Source organism: Meleagris gallopavo, chromosome 1, assembly GCF_000146605.3.
Source record: "Meleagris gallopavo isolate NT-WF06-2002-E0010 breed Aviagen turkey brand Nicholas breeding stock chromosome 1, Turkey_5.1, whole genome shotgun sequence".
Classification (NCBI taxonomy): domain Eukaryota; kingdom Metazoa; phylum Chordata; class Aves; order Galliformes; family Phasianidae; genus Meleagris; species Meleagris gallopavo.
The window spans coordinates 81,059,731-81,081,164 of NC_015011.2; the positions used below are offsets into that span (position 1 = coordinate 81,059,731).

The 21,434-nt window shown below is 42.9% G+C and overlaps 1 protein-coding gene and 1 long non-coding RNA gene across 6 annotated transcripts; one reads left to right on the forward strand and one right to left on the reverse strand.

Annotated features, from left to right (window-relative positions):
- Positions 1 to 6: 6 nt before the first annotated feature.
- Positions 7 to 20,705, forward strand: CCDC191 (coiled-coil domain containing 191). Of its 5 annotated transcripts, none has more exons than XM_003202735.4 (16): positions 7 to 154; positions 691 to 832; positions 2,857 to 2,982; positions 3,488 to 3,666; positions 4,173 to 4,396; positions 5,235 to 5,394; positions 7,476 to 7,666; positions 8,406 to 8,655; positions 10,022 to 10,488; positions 10,998 to 11,074; positions 12,629 to 12,711; positions 13,868 to 13,969; positions 15,092 to 15,235; positions 16,367 to 16,519; positions 16,899 to 17,053; positions 18,573 to 20,705. In XM_003202735.4, exons 1-16 carry the CDS (start codon positions 83 to 85, stop codon positions 18,703 to 18,705), a joined length of 2,658 nt encoding a protein of 885 aa, XP_003202783.1. In that variant the 5' UTR covers positions 7 to 82; the 3' UTR covers positions 18,706 to 20,705. The 5 variants fall into 5 exon arrangements, with proteins under 5 accessions (XP_003202783.1, XP_031411899.1, XP_031411904.1 ...); XM_031556039.1 differs by having other exon boundaries at positions 745 to 832; XM_031556044.1 differs by having other exon boundaries at positions 7 to 93.
- LOC116217283 lies at positions 2,969 to 18,579 on the reverse strand. Its single transcript, XR_004161632.1, has 3 exons — positions 17,742 to 18,579; positions 16,876 to 16,988; positions 2,969 to 3,168 (listed from the first exon to the last, which is right to left on the reverse strand). It is a non-coding gene; the product is annotated as an uncharacterized LOC116217283 (long non-coding RNA).
- Positions 20,706 to 21,434: the final 729 nt, after the last annotated feature.

Consider the following 21,434-nt stretch of genomic DNA (forward strand, 5'->3'; position numbering starts at 1 on the left):
CATAGCGTGGCTGCACCAACGATTCTAACGGGCGGGGCGGGGTCAGTGCTCTTGGCGGGCAGGTGACGCGCTTCGTATTTTGATGACTTTAAGGTTTGTTTTATCTTGTTTCCAGGCCAGGTTTGACTCCGACAGCGCGGAGTACTGGATGAAGGTGCAGTAACTCGGCTGCCTTACGCGGGAGCTCGGCCGTAAGTGGGGTTGCCCCGGCTCCACGCGGAGCTGTGGGTCAGGCAGAGCCCGGCTGCTGAGCAGCGCTGCACGGCGCAGGTAGAAATGGCACCTGGAGCCTTTCTGCTGCTGCTGCTGTGACCACCTGATACCGAGGAGGATTGTGTGAACTCTTCCTGGCCAGCATTGGCTGTGACAAAATTTTCATTGCTGGTTGCAGGGCAGTAACGCAGCGAGTCCTTGTTCAACCCCCAGGGGGTTTGCAGGTGTTTGCATGTTGAACGCGCTCTCCGATGGCTGTGATTGGCACTAATTGCCAAACGAGCGCTTATCGCTTAATCGTTTCTGAGTGAAATTTCTCCACTCAATCAAGAGCAGCTGGAGAAACGTGTTTCAAAAGGAAGAATCTCTTTTCTTTTAACGGCCATACTGCCTTGTTTGACAGTCCCACTGATGCTTGTTCTCTCTTGATGAATATACATCAACTCTTAGAAATGTTTGCCTTTCTTTAATTTAAAGCGAGTGGAGCAAGCCTCTGAGTATGCTGTTTCTGAAGCTCTTTCCCTTCAAAAGCCGAGGTACCCACGAGGGCTTTGTGATCCTGCAGTGAGGCTGGAAACTGTGGAACAGCTGCAAGAGCACGATGAGGCCTGTATGGAAGGTGAGCCATATGCTGCCTAGGATGAACCCCTCTTGATCCAACACCCTGGTGTGGACAGGCTGTTACGAAGCTGTAGACCAAGAGAAACAGTTGGCAGTAAAGATCTGAGCCTTTCATCTAAGGAAGAAAGGCATAAAAGAATCATTTGGTAGAGTTCAACATCGTTCAGTTAGCAGACCTAGAAGAGTGATGAACTCCACATCTCTTGGAATTTTCAAGTCGAGACAGGGGTGAATACTGCCTCTGAAGATCTGGTCAAATACAAGTTACTGGCCCACAAGAAAATGGATGAAATTAGCTGGCATATTTTTGACAGCAGGCCAAATGTGAAAATGGATTGGCCCTGTGTAACTTCCACATCTATGAATAATTCTGTGGGCTTGCTTTAGTTCCCATGCAGAGTTTTGCTTACTAATTAACTAACTAAACACTCCCTTTGCAATGTCTGCAGCCACAAGTGCTTACTGACATTTAAAATTAAAACACTATAAAATGATTTCCCATCAATAGTGGAAATATATCTGCAGTTTAAAGAGCCGGTAGCGCTCTTGCTTTCCTCCTGTTTCTTTATTGTTTTTATTTGTCCCTCTATGTTCATTTTGCTAGGTTTTTTATTTTTTAAAATAGCTGTCAACCTCACCGGATTGTTCCAAGCACAACTGAAAGCCATTTATCTAGAATCTGATATTAGAGTAATTAACAGTATTATCTACATGTATCTCACTTTGCAAAGAAAGGTACAGAAAAAGTAAAGTGCTGAACTCATTTATTCTGGTTATGAGAAGCTTATATTTCCCAGTCAAAAAAATAACTCCTCTGAGTGATATGCAGTTTTTCTCTCTTCTTTCTCATATCAGATATACTTCCTTGTTTCTGAGCTGAAATGATAGATTATAAGAGAAAGCAAAAGTGATTTGAAGGACAGTAAACATAATATTTATTTTTTCTTTAAAATATATATATATTTTTTAAAAAAGTCTTAAAAAGCATTTTTGCCTTTGAATGAGAAAGGTTTGCTTGGAATATCACCATTTTGAGTTAGAACTAGAGATTTAGAGCATCTGCTTCCTCCTTTTACACTCCTGTTATAGGTGTGACCTGCACTGCAGCAGCTGGCAAGATTCCTGCCCTTTGCCCATCTTCACCTCATGGATGGTTCCACTAATGCAGCTGCTCCTGATGCCTTGTGGTTTGTTTACTGTGTTCTGCTTCAGGAACAGCCCAGACACCCATGCAGTGAGAACAGGTGGCTCGTTGAGGCAACACTCACATTAACTGTCCTTGCTTTGACTAGGAGTTCTGAAAAAAGGATGTTTTACATTTTTCTACACAGGAGTGGAGATGCAAATAAAGCCTGCAGAAGAGCTTTATATCCTATTGTGTATTTGGCATCTCATTGAGGAGCAGCAAATCCATCATGGATGCATCCCTGTAGTTAAGTTGCAGTCTTCTGAATAAAGACAGTCCCTACTGACGCTTGCCGTGTGACAGATTTTTAATCTAGACTTAACAGATGTTACTGGAGCTGTGGTATTTGCAAAGGTTAACCTGTACACTTGGAGCAAATATTTGTCCCAACGGTGATTCTTTTTGTATTTAATGTATGACAACATTGGCTGTACACATGGAAAAAATCTTAAGTGCCTGCAAGTGCAGTGGTGAAACACTGTAAAGCTATCTGAGATAGGAATTACTTTGTGTGCGTTTTCTCTCCTTGATAAATGGTATTGCGTTCACTGGGGTGATCTAGATGTCCAAAGAATTTTGTAGGAAAATATGAGGTGCAAAAGAATTAATTTGTGATACGTGTGACAGGGAAGAAGTTTGCCACAGTCCTATTCTTTTATAGATCAAGAATATGAGAACAGGATTATTAGTCCTATTCCATTTTCTATTGTAGATCAGCTTTCAGTCATTTTAGAATGTTTTCTGAGCATGTGATATAACTGTCCCAGAGAAAGAGTTTTGCAAGTTGGCACTTACCTGTATATTTTTCAAGTCATCAGTCTCTTTCTTTGCAATAGCCCGAGAACTGCTCAGTAACTGGACTAAGTCCAAACTGCAACTGCAGCTGACGAGTGATGGAGAAGCAGAAGTTGGCGCTGTCCCGGAAAATCCTTCAGCCCTTCTAAAGTATAAGCGGTTTGATGGTGAGAGCACAGCAAAACAGCTCTTGGCTCATTTGTAGAGGACATACTGGGGAAGGGAGATGGGCCTCGTGGCTTTCGGACTGACAGGTGCAAGTCACATTATGGGTGAAGATTTCTCTCTCCCAGCTCTTAAAGCAGCTGGCCTTAGGGCTGTCCAAATGTACCTCATAAAGATGTGATGTCTCCCTTGTAAAAGAGAAATTATATTTCTGTTGTTTGTGGATATGTTCAAGGCCTGTCAGTTTTATACAGCAATTTGAGATGCTTGGAGGCAAGGCAGTAAAAATTGGACAAAATGTTGTTATTGCTGTAGTGCATGCGGTGGAATACACTAGATTAATCCTCGTTGGGGATACATAGAGTGCAGTCAGTATGTCTGCTTTCATCAGAAATGCATTGACTGTCTGGAAAAAGTGATCCCTTTAATTATATTAGGCTTTGTAATCTGATGCAGGGATTTATTCATTTCAGACTAGCTTGAGATAATCTGAATTCCTCATTTCAGACTTGTACAACTATCTGGAACATGAATTGGAAAGTTCTTCTGTCCAAGAGTACCTACAGCATCTTTTGCAGAGTGAAGTTGTGAACTGTGGGATAGCGGAAAACCTTAGACTTGAAGACATCAGGGGAAAGCAAAAACCTGCAGATCCACGAATAACCATGGAGCTCAGACACAAGCAGGTGTGTATGCAAAGCAGCACAGTTAAAAGCAATAAGACTGAAGATTATAGGATTAGAGTAAATGCTCAGTGATACTTGTTAGGTAGTCTCTCCTAGAGCACAAAAATCCCTGAGTTGGAGGCAGATAAACTGCAATACTCTTCCAGGATTTAGCTGAAAAGTTACTGTGCTTCAGCTTGCATGTTAGCCATTCACAGTAGCCTTCATGGGCAGCTTTCACCGTTCAGGTGAACTTTCACTATTTCATCTATTCAGGTTTTCCTCCTTTCTGAAGACTGACAGAAGCCAACATGACTCTCACTTCTGAGTATGCTCCCATCAAGTAATGCTGGTTTAATACCACTCTTTTGAACTTTTGAGTTTTTTGGTGGTCTCAAAACAACCAGTTCAATCACTGCCAGCTACAGATTGGGTAGCATGCTTCTCACCCTGTTAATTCGCACTGAAGCTCAAATTCTTGAGGCGTTCTCACCTGTTTTGATTTTTGCCAATGTCCTCCTTCCCAGGTAAAAGAAAATCGACTGAGGCGTCAGAAGGCATTAGAGCTTCAGAGACAAGAAAAGGCTCTGAGGAAAGCCATTCTGTGTGAGGCCAAGCTTCAAATACAGGAGGAGGACAGAAGGAAGGCTCTGAAGGCAAAAAAGGAGGAGGAGGAGATCCGGAGGGAAATGGTGAAGCTACGAAAGGAAATGGCTGAGAAGAGGCAAACTATGGCAGAAGCATGGAGAATGTAAGGGGGGGAGGGACATAGAAAGCACCATATGGAAGAGCAACTCTTTTTAGCTTCTTCAGGTAAACGTAAGAGAAGTGGTGGTCCCAAAGGAAACATTTTCAGTTACTCTGTCTTCAAACACTCCCCAAACCTTTTATCCCTCTGATACTTCAGTGGCAGAACTTATCGTTAGAGAGAAGACGGGCTAAAGATGTTGTTAGACTCCCTCCAGCCATTACCGTTATGTAGACAGAAGCACAAAGCAGGAGTGTGTTTGCAATACCATGCATTCTCCATTAATTTCACAGCCATAGCTAGCCTTATTAGTGTTTGATACAGCATGAAAGCCAGTATATTAAAGTAAATGAATGAAATGCTGGCCTACCTACAATAGTCTATGTTGAAAACCTATCACTTAATCGACCTTTTCTCCTATAAGAGTATAAATTACGTTCTTGGCTAAGAATTCTGCAGAGAGATGTTCTTTGCTTCAGCTGAGCTTGGATTGCCACAGAGATGTGACCTGTAGAGATGCCATTTATTTACTCAGGCAGCCCTAACATCGTAATTCTTCTCATACAGTTCCATTTTTGAGCTTTTTTTAGTTTCTTCTTCATGTTTTATTTTGGAAATTCATGTTTTATTTTGGAAATTTTATTTTTGGCTCCAGACTGCATAATCATTGGGATCCCAAACCTTGACTGGTGCTGTTCTCTATAAAGACTGAGTTAAATAGCAGCTTTCTAAGTGCTACTGGTCACTTTCTTCAATCATCAGATTGACGAAAAGTGGAGTAAGATCTGTACTATAGTGTTTTCTTCATTGTATTAGATCTCAATGTTTGCTCACTTTGCAGGGAACAGAAAAGGGAACGAGAAAAAAGCCAGAAACTGTCAATGCAGGAGGTATCTATTAACGTGTCACCACCCATGGACCCGAAGAAAGAAGAGCAAGGAAAGGAGAAACAGAGGAGGGTTCAGGAGCTGCTGAGCAGAATTCACACTAACAAACAGAGAGTAAGCATCTCCATCCTTTTATCTAAGCCTCTGAACTACCTGCCTTCAGCTACTCTTTGCAAAATTGAAATAAAAAGTCCTGGTTATCAAATCTCTTTTAAGTTTTCCAAGTTCTGCTTGGGATATCAGCAAAGTAGAAGACCAGGGTGAGAAGTAAAACTAGGAGCAAGAAATCTTGATCCCCCATACCCACTGCATCTGGCTCTCAAGTGTACCCTGTGGGAGATTTTGCTTAAAAATGTGGAAAAGATGTCACATTCAGAACAGCTGCAGGAAGGAAGTAAAAGGAGCGGGAGTAGTGATGCAAAAGGGTATGAGAAAGATAAAGATTGCCTTGAAAACCCTAGTAGAGGAACAAGGAGTAGGAAAGAGAAGTACTGAGGGTTTAGGCTGACTTGAGCTGTGTCTCTAAGAGTTGAAGCATGCCACTATATCTAGACTAACAGCTTCCTTGAGGATCCACTCCCACTAGGGCCAGGAGGATATTCTGCAGTATTGCAACAGCTTGGGACAATCATGCAGAGTTCAATAATCCTTAGTAGGAAGCTATTTCTTTTACCTTTGTTATTGACTGTTAATACCCTGTTTTCAAAAATATCTCAAAACTGAAGGGAAATAAAAACACAAGTCTCCTGGAATCCTGAACCCACCAACCTGTGATTGGGAGATCAAAGAAACTGATTGGATGAAAAACCATAGTAACTCACTTAATTGGTAGCTAAACCATAGGAGTGCTTTCCATCCAAAATCAACTACACTATCTTACCAAGATAGGTATATAAATGTGGGGATTTCCAACATTATCCTTTGTATTTCTTAATGTCATCATCCTGAGAGCTTATAAAAAAGGAACAGGGATGCACCTGCTCATTTGTGATACTGCAGCCAGCTGTGGGTTAAATATCTATTTGTATCACATCCTTGTAATTAAAGAGATATTTTTGTACTGAATAATCTTATATGGATAGTTTCAGCAAAGGAGATAAACTTTCCCATGTTCAGGTATGAATGCCATCCATCATCAAACGTTCTTAATTAAGAAAGAGCAGTCATAATTAACATCATCTATTTTTTCCCCCACAATCAAAGAATCCCATAGCTTTTACAGTGATTATTCCCCCAGCTTACTTCATCTACTCATACACCAACTTCAAGCTTGGCTGCTGTTTAGCAGTACACAGTCTCCTTCCAGCACAGTTGAAGTTGTGAAGATAAGCCTAAATGAAACTGCAGAACAGTTCAGAGCTGGCGTAATGTGAAAAGCCACTGTTTAGCTGAGCTAGGCACTAGCGATTCTGATTATTTTCTTACAGCAAAAAGAAATAGCTAATGCTTTGACATTTTGTCCTTTTCTAAGTCACCACTTGGAGATTTCAGTGACCGAGAAGAATGCAATTAATACAAGGCATTATCACAAAAGGGGAACAGCTGAGTCCTGTGACTTGACCCACTTGAAGGATCAAATGAGCACTGTCTGCAGTGGCAGGGCTAGAATTATGGAGAGATTAGATAGCAAATTTCTGTTCTGTACAATGTAAATCACCCCCACAGGCAGCGACTCTAATTACATAATAGAGGAATGGTTTTGCTTCCTTCTGGAACAAAGGTGAGCTTAGGTCATGTTATAAATCTACACTAGGAAGTATCTCGATTTTTGTCTAAGTTAAAAAAAAAAAATCAAATATATCCATGGACTAGTTGCTGACTGCTTTCAGATGCATCCTTGCCTATGGAATCTTTGACATTTTCTAAATATTTGAACATCTTTCTTGTTTCTGGAAATTGTTTCCATATTCCTTACTCATTTTATTCCTTTACATTTTGTGAACTGAGAGCATTTCACTCAAAAGCATTGAGCCCCGTGATATTTCTAGCCCACTTTTTGCATTAGGCTACATTTGTACTGCATTATTTATATTTACCCTCAAGGTATTTGTAGGGAGTGGGAATTATTAAAAAAAATAAATAAATCTCAAAAGCAAAGTCAGACAAGGGGAATGATGGAGAAAGGATTGGCATTTGTGTTGGTCAATATCTTGCTCACTGTTGTTCGTTTTTTTTTTTTAATCTTTCCCATGCAGTGCATGCAGCAGCATTTCTCTGCTTGGTTCAGACTCATTCTGGAGCACAGAATTAAAATGGAGAAAGCCAGAGCTCTTGCTGACTGGAAGTGCCAACAGAAGGTCCTGCGAGCATGGAGAAACTACACATGGGCCCAGAAAGTAGAGCGGGAAACACAGCAATTAGAAGTTTATCTGCAAGATCAAAACAGGTAGTGACCCTACACTGAAATTCCTCCTACTGCAAGTATTCTAGCTGGTGATCAGAGGGTTGTTAGGCAACAGAAGGAAAACGGTAGCTTGTTGAGAAAACTGCTACATTGCCTACAGTCTTCTAGAGGCCCTGTGGCACAGATGCAAAAGAAAGCAGAGAAAAAAAAGAGCACTGTTCAACAAGTCTGTAACTCATTCTCTCTAGGTATCTTTCCTGGAAATCTCACTCTGGCTGGCTCGGGGCCCCCGGCTAACATTAAAAATATATTAATCAGGAATAAATATGGCTTATCTCCTACTCAGTGGTATTATAGTCAAAATCATTTTGCCCAGTACCTTTCTTCAAAGAGGCTGTTGGATGAATTCCCTGTCCGTAGGGGAAAATTCTGTTCTTGCAGAGGCCCTGGGAGGCTGTGTGGCAAGGCACTGGTGCTTCCCCCTCTCTGCAGCTGGCAGGGAAACAGAATGCCTCTTTAGCACCTATTCTGCTGCCCAAGGATGACAGGAAAATGCAAAATGTCAGGAAGGGAGATTTGCTTCAAAGTAATGGGCATTACCTCTGCCCTCCCATTCCTCCTTGGAGAAACAGCACAGCTTCGGAAGGCCTCCAGAGTTAAATAACAAAAAGACTCGGGAGCCTGATGACACGGCCTGGCCTGCTGTACTCAATACAGTTGTTCCAGGTGGGCTTTGGCAGATGCCTCACTCCTATCATAACATAAACGCTTTCTCATTCAGGAAAAACCAACTGTCGGCAGAGCATAACCAGCGGCGGCTTTTGCGCTGCTGCTTTCTGGCATGGCAGCGCTGGAGCCAAGCAGAAGCAGAAAAGAGAGAGCTGCAGCTCAAGAGAGAGGAGACGAAGAGGAAGATGGCACAGCTGTTGGAGACAGTGTCACTGGGGAAGAGTGGCTTGAACAGAACACTGGAGGTTAGCAAGTCTGAGACAGCCAAAGTAAACCAGCATCAAGTTTTGCAGCAAGACGAGGTAAAGTCTTGTGTGTGATTTTGTCTGTTGGCGTTCCAGTACATTCACAAAGTATTTCTGTGCAATCTGAAATAAAAAGCACGCTGTTCCAGGGGAAGGCTTCTTGTCCAGGGTGACCTCCCAGTACCTACCTACAACTGTTCAGGAGGGAAGCTGTTAAAGAGCAGAGGCAACTGTGAAGGACAGTGGATGAGTTTTAAAAATAACTAATTTCTTATGCTGCCAGAGAACAACCCTTCATGTACTGTGAGTCGCAGTCCCACCCCCAGATCACTTTTGCTGAGAGATTAGTTACATCTTTAATGCCTGCTTAGACTGAAAAAGAATAACACTTGACTGCATGACAAGAGATTTTTGTCATGTCAGTACAGCGCTCTGGCTTTTCAGAAGTGTGGGGAAAAAAAAAGGTGTCAGTGAGTATCTAAGGGTAATGCACATCACAAGGAGATGGGAGAATCAGAGGTTGCTTCCTTAAATTTCTCTTTTGTTGGATCAGAGCCTGCCTTTCCTTTCTGTCTGTAAAACCTACAGGGCAGGACCCATATGAAAGCTGACACATTCACGCATTTTACAAGTCAAGCTTTTCATTTGCTCGAGTGTCAGTGAAATCTGATTTTCTATTGTGTTTATATTATCACAGTAGGTAAGTACTTTCCTTTGGATGCTTGTATAAAGGTTGTGCTGGAAGGATGGGACCAAATTTGGAGTTTGACCTAGAAATCAGTAAGCAAATCAGGTATCTCATGCCTCTTCTGGAATAAAAACTGGTGCCAGAGGAGGCACAGCCTGATTCCTCACCATGAACCAGTTTCATGGTAATATTTGATCAAATCTGGAGAAGAGGCAAAATGTAGCTGCCCTTTGTAGAATATTCTCCCATCTGAAAGGGAGCTGTCAAGTAGATCAGCCTTGTAGATCACTCGTATTTCATTTTCAACAACTGTTTTGCCTCAGTCTGAGCATTGAAAAGAGACAGCAAAGTCCAAAAGAGAGTGTGGTAATTGAGAGATGAGCTAACCCCTGAGAAATCAGTCGTCCCACACTGTGCTCCCTAACAAAATAGAGATATATTTCTGCCAGAACTCTTCCCTGACCGGGATTTCCTCCTTGCAGAGAAATGGCACAGAGCTTCTTAAAATAGTTTTTCCCCAACATCCTCCCATTTTGTGCATAACCAGGCCCCTCTGCCCTGGCTAGGAACTAGATAAAGATTGCACGGCTGAGATTGTTCTACTTATCAGGAATCTTGCTAGATTTTCATTAAAGTAATACTGTGTATCACAGGCAGAAGAAAGCTTGCTTTTAATTAATGCCAAATCTTCCTTCTTGTTTGTTTGTTTGTTTTTTTCCCACCCCCCTTCCCCAGCCAACCAAAACATGCCTCATGCAGGAAGAGCCTGACCAGACCAGAGACCACTCTTGTGGGGATGCTGCTCACACATCTCATTCTTATAGAAAACCCAAGTTTGCCTGGCAGATCACCCTCAAACATGCAGCCCTGAGTGCCCAGGACCAGGTTATGTACAGAAATGAAATAGCTGGTCTTCCCAAGCAGTTTCAAGCACCCAGACCAAAGACAGCTCCTGCTTACGGTAGCTGTTTTGAGTACCGTCACACCTTCCAGCAACATGTGATTGAGGAGCAGAAGCGGCAGCTTCAGAAACAGCAAGAGCTGATCCTTGAACTGCAAGAAAATCAGAGGCTGAGCAGAGCAAAAGAAGAGGCAGTGCAAGCCACAGCGGCAACCCAGGCACTTGACTCTGCTTCACAAACCAGGGAGAAAATACTGAAAAGCAGAAAACAATCCAGATGCCAGACTACAACCCCTTTGAGGTACAGGTCCTAGATAAAGCAGGCTCAATTAGTCATCACGTTTCATCCCTACTCAAGTAGAAACACAAATTGACAGGAATATTTCCATCATATTAGTGCTATCTGCTGTTCCTCTTAGCAGTGACAGCCTCAAGCAGTATCAGTCTGGCCACAGATCTCCATCCTCTGTTTTTGCAATTACTTGACAGCACATGATTGGTACAAGGTCTACTTAGAAGAAGCAACACTAGTGTTACACACAGTAGCAGTATGGATTTACATAGTTGGGAGAGAGATTGTCATACTCAGTATTTCAGAATATGCAACAGCTCTGGGTACTCATCTCTTTTGTAAGAATGCATCGTTAATCGCATTTTGGGCAGAAGAAAGGTATATCAGGGACCTACAATGAAAATGCAGCACAGTGGAGAATAGAAACTGTAAGGCCTGTATCTCAGTCATAGGTGGGAGGCTTGAGACAACATTTGACCATATTTATTGATGAATTTCTTTTCTCTTTCTTTTCATAGTCTACCGGTTTCTTGTGAGCCAGAGAACACAAAGGCAGCAACGCAAGGCAAGAGGTCAGCTCATCCCATAGTGAAAGGTATTTTTCTAGGCAGCAAAGACCATTCTAGGTTACTTTTCTCAAAAACTCATGTAAACTTGTGTTTATTTACCTCAACAGCTGGTTGAGAACAGTATGCAAGTAAAACTCAATACTTTTAACTAGCCTGGCCACCCCTGGGAGAGAGTAAGCTGTTTTCATGGCTAAGGCAGGCATCTATAGAACTTAGGCTACTGCAAGCCCTTGCTCAGTATGCTGTAGCAGCTGTTACCTAACATCTGAGTCTTGTCAGACTAGAAACAATCTCTTCAAAGAAGCTCTACAAGTTATTTTGCTATCATTCCCTTCACTGCACATTCAAGTAACACTTAAGCTAACTTCTCATTTTAATTTAACTTGACACAAGTATTAAGAATTTCCAGGGAAATTAAGTACCTACTTAAGATTTTGAGAGACAATGGTAGGCTGGAGAAGAAGCACCAGATGCCTGTCTTCTGTGAGTTATCTCCGCATCTCTGGCCATACTGGAACAGCATGCACACGTTACACATGCAACACAGCCTTTCATAGGGTATATTAAGATCAGGTTCTGCTATGTCCTTAACTTACCTTTTTCCATATTAACCTAGCGGTGGTCACAGTCTGCAGAAAAGATTGTCTGGTATGTGATGTTTCAACAGTCTTGAGAATCTCCAGAGCAATTTTGGCTATGATGGCTAGGCATTAATAGATACCTTTCATTACAACTGACTGTGTTCAGTTCCCATGCTTCTTAGTGCAAGCCATCACTCTGATTTCTTTGAGCTCTGTACAGCTTGAGGACAGTAAGAGTATTTCTGAAGCACTCAAGTGCTTTTCTTTAGAGATCCATAAGTAGTTAAGGGCAAAGCTGTTACTAGATATTTTCCCTTGGCAGAGAAATCTGGCACAGCTGATAGAAAAAAAGAATTCGAGGTAACCTGTTGACATCCAATTACGGACTGCTCCAGCTTATGCTTTGCTTGTGACTGCAAGGGAAGCAAGTACAGGTTCTAAGCCCTACTGCATGTTCTGTGATGTCACGTCAGACTAACATCACTGATAGCCAGCAACACTGCTGCACTGCAACTTACCTTCCAGAAGAATTAAGCAGTAGTTTCACACTAATGGGACTGAGTAATGGGAGTGTGTCACCATGGCAGAGGCACTTTTCTATAATGCAGTCACTCTTTAAATAAGCAGCTGGAGTTTCCTGGAGACCTTGCTGTGACTGCTGCTAAATAGGTTCCTTGGTCTTTGGCCCTCAAACAGGAAATACTGGGATGAAACTTCTGGACACAGCTCCTTTCATAATCCAGCCTCATTGGTGTGACTGTCAACAAAGGAAGGTGGAATGACACTAATTGAGGCAGTCCTGAGTCTTGTACAGATTTGTGGGTTCCTTTTTCATAACACTGACAGCTTTAATGGGCAGCTGAAAACAAGTTCCTTAGTGCTGGCATTGCCAGGTCAAAAGGGGACCTGGCAGCATAGGGGTCATCCTCTATGTTCACCAAACTTGTACCATTACCTATAGCTCATTTGTGTTATGTTCTCCTGTTTCTGTTTCTGTAGCTATGGAGGAGAGAGCAATTCAGAGGGCAGAAAGGAGGAGGAAACTAGAAGAAGCTAAGCAACAAAGAGAAGAGGAAAAATTGGTATGGACAGTGGGAGAAATGAAAGACTTTCACACTATTCCAGTGACAAGAAATGCTGTTCTAACGTCAAAAAAACCCAGGGACCAAGAAAAACCCCTTTAGTATCTAAATGGAGTTTTACAGGTTGTCAGAAAGCAAATGTCCAGCATACATAAAAAAAAGTTCCTGCTATACTTGTATTCAGGGAACCCACTAGCTTTTCCATATCACATATCACTTTGTGTTGATGCAGCTGCAATTCTAGAAGCAGTCTCCCTCATCACCCTCCAGCACTTTTTCACACTTACCTTATGACTTTAACTGTCCTTGCCAAGGAGGGGAAGAGTGCAAAGATCCATTTGATTGGACCTTGTAAATGATGGGTGTTTCTTTTCCCTGCTTTCCTTTCTGGTCACATGCAGCTTGAAAATATGCAGTGTAACCTAGTAAAAATCCTGCACCTTGGTTTCTAGCAAATCTCTGCTGAAAGGAGAAGATACTGATACTGTTTACATAGTTAATATAGAAATTCCATGATACACACCTAACAGAGAAGCCTTCTTAGCTTCAAGGCATTAATTAAATCTGTTACTGAGAGCATTAATACTAATTTGCATTAGGAATAGAAAGCTAAGAACCAGGGTCCTAAAACAACCAGTTTCTTTCTTCTCCAAGCAAGAAGGATGCACATGCATACCTGGAAACTTAAGCAAGCATTAGATATTGCTTTAACCATAGGGTGGGCAGACAAGCTTTAGGTTAGATTTCTTCAGCTACTGCTGTTGTGATCATAGAGATTAGAGGAAACACAGTGATTGCAATCATGCATGGTGGTGTGGGTTTTAGACCTCTGATGCATAAGCCAAGAGCAAGAGCTTTGTGGAATGAAAGCAGTTTGAGACCGACAAGGGTCATAGGTGAATATTAACCTAGGGCTAAGAAAGATTGCCACATACGGGTAGTAGAAAGGAACAGTCTTCCTTCCTCTCTCTTCCACACAGTTCTTTGTCCAGCACGCATCGTGTCTAGTATGTGACAAAGTCTGCTTCTTTCTGGAGGTTCAGATGCTAGACAGTACTAGAAGAATACTGCCTGTCCAGGGGAAGTTTAGAGGCCTGTGTTCTCCAAAAAGGTCACGTACACTGAACTAAATTGTATCTATTTTATGCGTTCCAAGGCCCAGCTGAAGGCTGAAGAGGAAGCACGTCAGAGGAAGGAGGCCGAGGAAAAGGAAGCTCAGCAAGAAAAAAGACGAGAGGAGAAGAGGCAGCAGAAGCTGGTGATCAAACGTTATCTGTCTCTCCAACTTCAGCAAGGATAGGGAATAAGAGCCATTACTCACTTGCACTCAGTCAGCAGCCAGTGCTGAGAACTAAAGGTCTTTGTTAGTAGAGAAGCATTCCACAGCACCAAATGCATCAACTCACCACCATCTCCCTTTCTAGCAACTTTAGAAGGGCTGTTGGCCAAATGCATGATGTATGTACTGTCCCCATCTCAGTAGCCAGACTAGAGGTCCCACGTGTTGAACATCCAGTGCTAAGCTATGGCCACATAACCCCCAAAGAGGGGGGTGTGTTTGGGCTATTCTCAGGCTGTTCTTCCAATTGTAGGCTCCTCCAGCAACACAACAATACCAATCACAAACACACAATTTAGAAGTAAACAAGCCTGGCAGATGTATGAAGGGCAACCTTCCATCCAAAGAATGAGAAGCATCCCCTCCTTAGAGCTAGCAATATCCAGCAGCCTAGGAATAGCCCCACATCAATCTTGTTACTTACAAGCAAGCTGCCCTAGTAACCCAAACAGCACCACACTTGAAATCCCACAGGAATCCAATCTATAAATACTGTTCTACTTGGACCGTTTTAGAATGTTTGACCTTTAACTCTGTATCTCAACCAAAAGTAATACTGTACAGTTACATAATACCCACATACCTTCCCTATTCTTCTATTCTTCAGTGTTTAAGATAGATTAAGTGATGGGTTCCATGGATAAAACATTTTTGTACAGGTTTCCAGTCTAGTTTCATAAACACAGATAGCTACCCTTTGAGCTCACCAAAGCACCCCTCTTCACATTGATGAGGGCCCAGCAGGAGGAGGTTGTTCCCTCAGCGCTGCTGGCAGCCACAGGTTATATGGACTGTTACTGTTACAGCAGTGCTGGGGGAAGGCCCTGTGTTCACATACGGCCCAAGGAAATGTCTGGGTATATCACTTCTTCCATGAGGATTTTCAAGACAGCTTGCTTGCTTCTACTGGTTCATGTCTAGTTTGCACTGCTAAAGATAATACAGACCCTTATTTACTGTTAGGAACTCCAGCTCCAACACAACAACCTTAATGTTCATTTCATCCAGACTGAATTAAAACTACTGCTCTTCATATTGTAGAAAGAGCTGGAGAAGCAGAGAAGGCTGGAGAAAGAGCAACAGCTCCAGAAAAAGGCCAGAGATCATTATGAGAAGGCCCTACTGAGAAAACTGGGAATAGTCCCATGGAAGAAGCTAAGGGAGCAGGCCATGGAAAACATAATGGTAAGCACTGTGAATAAAGGAAAGGTCTGGTGCCGTGGGAGGAAGGGAAAAAGAATAGATGTGGCAGAAACCTTAATGGGCTTTTAGGACAAAGCAAAAATTCTTGCACACTCTGCCCTACATTGGGGCTTTAAATGAACTCATATGACAATAATCATGAAAGGTCACGCTTGTGGGTTTTTTTAATGTCCTCATTTATAGCTAGTGAAACAGGAGCCGAGAGGAGAGTGAAAAGAATGAATCTCAATCTAATGAAAAATCATCTTTTGTTAGCTTACACTTGCCTGCAATATTAACTGCCACTTAACTCAATGCCAGTAACACAGTAGAAGTTAGTTTAGCCCCCCCAAAAAATATAAAGCAAAAAAATAAAATTGAAGTCATATGATTTGAGCCTGTCAGTTCTTTTGCAGCACAGATCACAGCAAAGCTAGTTAGTAAGATACTGCCAAGCCATTGTATTTAGTTAATGCCAGCCCATTACTAGGAGTTTCATTCTCCCTGGCAGCAGTGCTGGCACAGTGTGGGGCACTGTTTGAGGTAAGACACAAGTGATAATCCAAGTGACCAAAAGTCACCTGTACTAGCCTTGCCACACCTTCAGTGCAGAATAACTAGTAGCTTCTGAGATCCTGACACATACATCTTGATAATGAAACATTTCTGTACGTGACTGAGTTGGCATGCCTTATCAGTGGTAGACTAATAACACTCAACTGTATCCTGAAGATTTCATGGCTAAACTGGCAAGCTTCCATTTTAAGTCACAGGAGCTACTTACAGTATTCAATCCAGTTCACTTAGGTGTCCAGCTGGGAAGAAGTAGAGGGATAGCAGATGCTCTGAAAGTCTGTCCTGCTGTTCAGCGTTAAGGATTGGGTTAGACTAAATTGCTAGGCAATGCCTCTGCTCCACAACAGGTCAAACTGTGTATCAAATTCAGAAGGATTTTATCTAGGAAAGACTCAGCATTTCCTGCTTTTGGGAACTTAACATGCAAGTTGCTCCAGTTGTCAGACAACTGCAGTTTAGGGGTCCCCAAGAGCTGGGGTAATATAATATTGTATCTGGTTTTCAGGATACTCACACTATTTCAAGTAACCAGCTGCCTTTGCTGTTGCCTTTGTTCAGGTGGCCCAAAGGCACTACTGCTCAAGTCTGCAGAGGAAATGCCTGATGAGTTGGTTCCAGCACACCCAGGAGAGACTCATGGAGAAGGTGTCTCAGGCTGAGGGCTTCTTCTCTCACACGTTGATCAGATGGTGCTTCAGGAACTGGCTAAAGGTTTGCCTTCTCCACAACAGAGAAACAACACCAAGGGAGCCTGCTGCTGCCATACTTTCCCATCGTCACACACTTGTTTACAGACCTGCAGTCCAGCCTTTGCTGGGTTATGCTGTCCTCGTTCCAGCACCACCATTCCCTTCCTCAAAGACCTTCTTTCAGCTCTACACTCTCCATCATTCTCTTCAGTTTAGGACACTCCTACAATCCCCACACCCACCTTTAAACACTCTATCCCTGTTACCCACTGATTTCCATCCGACTCCTGTTCCTGTTACCTTTTACAGCCACTGTCTCAGTGCTGCTCTGTATGTGTTTATTGGGATGGGGAATTGTGAAGAAGCTGCCATTCTTACCTCCTTCTGTCTTCCTTCTCCAGTACAAAGATCACCTCTCCACTCTGGAGAAGAAAGCAAGTGCTTTCCATGCAGTCTGCCTCAAGAGGAAGTGTTTGTGGGCGTGGTTTGATCTGACCATGGAGGAAAAAAGCACCTTAAGGGAGAAGCTGAAGATTGCTACTGAACACTGGAACAAGTAAGCACATTCCCTTACCAGCAGGTTTTTTTTATACACAGGTTTAATTCCACCCACATAATAATTCCACCCACATAATATTTTAGAGACTCTGCTTTTGATGGGGCAATGATCTTCTCCCCAAGATTATGTGAAGTAAGTTATATACTGCTGGTATTTTGTTTCTGTGATATGAGAACAACATCAGCAGAGATTTATAGTAAAAAAAGAAAACAACAAAAAAAAAAGTCCATACAGCCCAGAAAAGGAAGTTTAGTCATATCCTTTGCAGGACTTTTAAACCTGCTGGAAGAAAATACAGTGAAAGCAGTTAAGTGGTTGAAACTTTCTAAGCTAATTAGCAGATTGGGCCATGCAGCTTCCTCTAAACTCAGAAAATCTCTAAGTACAGTTATACCAAGCAATGATTGTGCAGGAATTACATTATATTGTTTTGTCCACAGTGAATGATTTGGTTTACAAATTCAGAGTTGATTAACTAGAAACCCTACTTAGGGAATCATTCTGTTTCTGCCGTCATGAGCCTGATTTGACAGGAAAAAACACAGCAAACAGTTCTACCGATCACAATTGGAGCTAGATGCAGCCATTTCACTCATTGTCCCACAACTGCATCAACTGTGCATTTTAACAGGAAGAAAAAAACTACTGTCAAAGTGCAGCAGAAAACAGAAACATGCTTACCTACCTGACCATAAACGTATGTCAGTCACACAGTCACCGATAGGGATGTACTCTTGTACACCTCAAACAGGATCTGCCAGGATCACCTCTTACATAATATAGTGAAGCTGTTCTAACTTGCTAAGTCAGTAGGGTCAGAACAAGGCGTGGTTTAACTCAACAAACCATCAAACTGGAGGAGTCAAGGAGAATTCAGATGCAGGAAGAGTCTGGATTGATTCTACAGCGTGACCTGCGTTAGGAGCATAGTCACATGGTTTGCCTCATCACCTCTTCCTCCAGTGGTTGGCAGCAGGCAGTTCAGAGCTCAGCAGTGAGCTGTTCCTTAAAAGGGATGGTTGCTCTCCATAGAGCATGTGGGAACCCAGAGCAAAGTACATTGGTGGGGTGCTTAAACTCAGATAAGAAATGGAGTCCAACTGTCTGTGTTCTCACATAGTTGATCTGGACTGAACAAACCCATATTTTCCATTCACGCTTCTCCTGAATAAGTTGCTTTCAGAGACCTTGTTTATTCTTATTCTTTAAGAAACGTCTTTTGTCTTCAGAGCGCTGAGCACACACAAGCTAATGAGTCTTGTCAGAGAGAAGAGCAAAATCCTTGCGGGAGAGGGATGGAGAATGGCAATGTGTTATTTTTCCCTGGGATGACTGACATATCAATGAAATGGTATACATGTACACGTTCAAGGTGTCACAGTTCTAACTAGCTACAGAAAGATCAAATCCCACAGGTATTTCAGGGGAATTTCCCCTCAAATAGAGATCATCTTTTATCTGGTCCTCTAAGCACACATCTAGGGACTCTGTTCTTTACGTTCTTAATTTCTTTCAGGAGACTCACGTTTGATGCATTCAAGGCTTGGAGGCAGTACCCACTACTGATGAAAAAGGAAAGAGAGAGAGAAGAAAGGAGGAACCAGCTACGAAGGAGGGTGGCTGAAATTCTTCCTGACTTCCAAGCATGACAGAAGAAACTGAAAGGAGACTGGGGAAATGGACAAAAGGTCTCATTCTGTTCAGTGTTATCTTTCTTCCAGCTGAAACAAATTCAAGATGAAGTTCTGTTCAGTGCAAATGGTAATCTTACAGCCAAAGCAAGTTCCCTGGGGCCAAAGGAAGTATATATGGAACCTAGTTTGATATTTTTACTTTGGACTTGAGTTCTTCCCCATAAGATCCTCACAACATGAAGTCTCCATAGGGATTTATGGGCTGGTAGCAGCAAGGCCTAAGTAGCCACAGCATTTCAAGCTGAGACCATTTGTGCACTCAAAAGCTGCAGCCCTGACACTAATCCACCCCCAGCTCAGGAAGTGGAGAACTGAGATGTACCTATTAAGCAGAAACCTTGGTGCTTTTCTGTTGCCAGTACTCCACAGAACGACAAATTGACCAGAGAGCAAACAGACTTGACTATCAGCTGATCCCTGCTAACAACTGCTGTGAACTTGGCCACACAAAGAACAAATTTTAGCTAATTGTGCCAAGGAAGTTTGGATGGGAGGAGAAGAAAGAGCTGTTTGTGCAAATCCTATTTACTAACAGACTAGGTCACAGCATCACATATGGATAGTCTAAAAACTGGACTTTTACAATGACTGTCTAGTTTGTAGTGCTGTCCAGTTCAGAGGCATGACGCTTTGAGTTTGGTGGCAAGTGGTTATTCCAGGTTTATGAACCTCTTATGATAAAGATCCCCTCTAACCTAAGCCATTCTAAGATCATCTAGTTCCAACCCCCTGCCAACCACCACATCTGGCTGCCCAGAATCCTAGCCAACCTGGCCTTGTATATCTCCAGAGATGGGGCATCCACAACCTCTCTGGGCAGCCTGTGGCAGTACCTCATCACCCTCTGAGTAAAAAAAAAAAAAAATTCTTCCTACCATCTAACCTAAATCTACCATCTTTTAGTTTAAAGCCATTACCCCTTGTCCTATCGCTATCAGATGTGTAAAAAGTCAGTCCTCCCTCCTGCTTTTAAGCTCCCTTTCTGGAAGAACACAATGAGGTCTCCCCAGAGCCTTCCTTACTCTGAGCTAAACAAGCCAAACTCCCTCAACCTTCTTTCACAGGGAGGTGCTCCAGCCATTTGATTATCTTCATGGCCCTCCTCAGGACCTGCTCCAACAGCTCCACATCCTTATACTGGGGTCCCCAGGCTTAGACACAGTACAGCAGATGGGCTCTCATGAGTGCACAGCAGAGGGGAACAATCCCCTCCCTCTCTCTACTGGCCATTCCTCTTTTGGTGCAGCCCAGGATTTCATTGGCCTTTTGGGCTGCAAGCACACACCAATGGCTCATGTCTAGCCTTTTGTCCATCAGGACTCCCAAGTCCTTCCTCCCAGGAAGAACTAGAAGGAGTTCTCCTCCTAGTCTGTACTTGTATATGGGATTGTCTCCCTCCAAATGCAAAACGTCGCACTTGGCCTTGTTAAACTTCCTTAGATTCTAATGTGCCCCTTTCTCAAGCATGTCTAGGCCTCTCTGGATGGCATCCCTCCCTTCTGTTGTGTCCTCTTGCTTCATGTCTGTCATGTAAACATTTTCCAGGCTGGTTTACTGTAATATTTGAAGATACATTGTGCAAGTCTGTCTAGGTCCTTTCACTTGACACATACCTCAAACGAGAAAAATGCAGACTGTTTTTACATAAGCTAAAACTGACATAATCAAAAGGAAGGTTTCTCATAACTCTAACCTTAACCTGCAGCATAGTGCAGATACACTAATGCAGCTAAGGTACAGTATGTCTTTTCTCAGCAGTAGCATAACAGAGGAATCTGGAAATGCTTTCCCCTCCTCACAAGATAAGTGAAGTTGTCTCCAAAATAGCTTGGCAATATGGAAAACATCAGGGCAAAGCAAGAAAGGTGGCAGTTTACTGTTACCCATTGTACTGGATAATTTTCTTAACTCTGTATACGCATTGAACATTTTTAATAAACCCAAATCTGAAATGAGTGTAACCAGGTTTTCAGTGTCAATGTAACAGAAGCTGACTGAACGGCACGAGACTGGAGTCTGTTCCTAGGGAACATGGACCAGAGCTAAGCACCACTGATTAAGCAGTGTAGGGTAGGCCAGTTTCCCAAACTCAAGAAGCTTTAGTTTCAGCAGATAGGTCGTCCAGAAAGTCTCCCTTCTCACACAAGCTGGGCTGCCCAACTGACTCAGTGTCTTTCTGAAGATGTCTGCTACGCCCAGGCTGCCTCCCTCCCATGAATGTTAACATCTACCACTCTCCCCACGGCAGATAACAGACCTGACCACCAACAGGTCAGATGAGCGTGCTATCCAAGTGCAGGGAGCTGAAGGTGCCCACACAGAGCGTGGGCGAGTACAGACCATCTGGCTGCATTAAAAGCAGATTGCGAGAGGAAGCTACAAGCTGAGAGGGTTGAATAACTCATCTTGCAGAGGGGGAAATAGCACCCTTCTGCAGTGCCTATCTCTTGCAGAGGACTGAGCCAAGGAGGCTAGCCATAGGCTAAGCAGAGCTAAATCTCTTACGTGTTAAAAAGGTACTGCATAGCACCAGCTGCTCAGGAGTGCATCTAGTTTACTCAACTGTGGATTCTTCCTCCAACAATGCCATAGTTGTGCATTTTGTGCCCACTCACCAGCCATGAAAATAATGCTGCTTCTGTAGAGCATGACTGTACTTTAGGTGGGGGGGTGAGGGGGGAAGG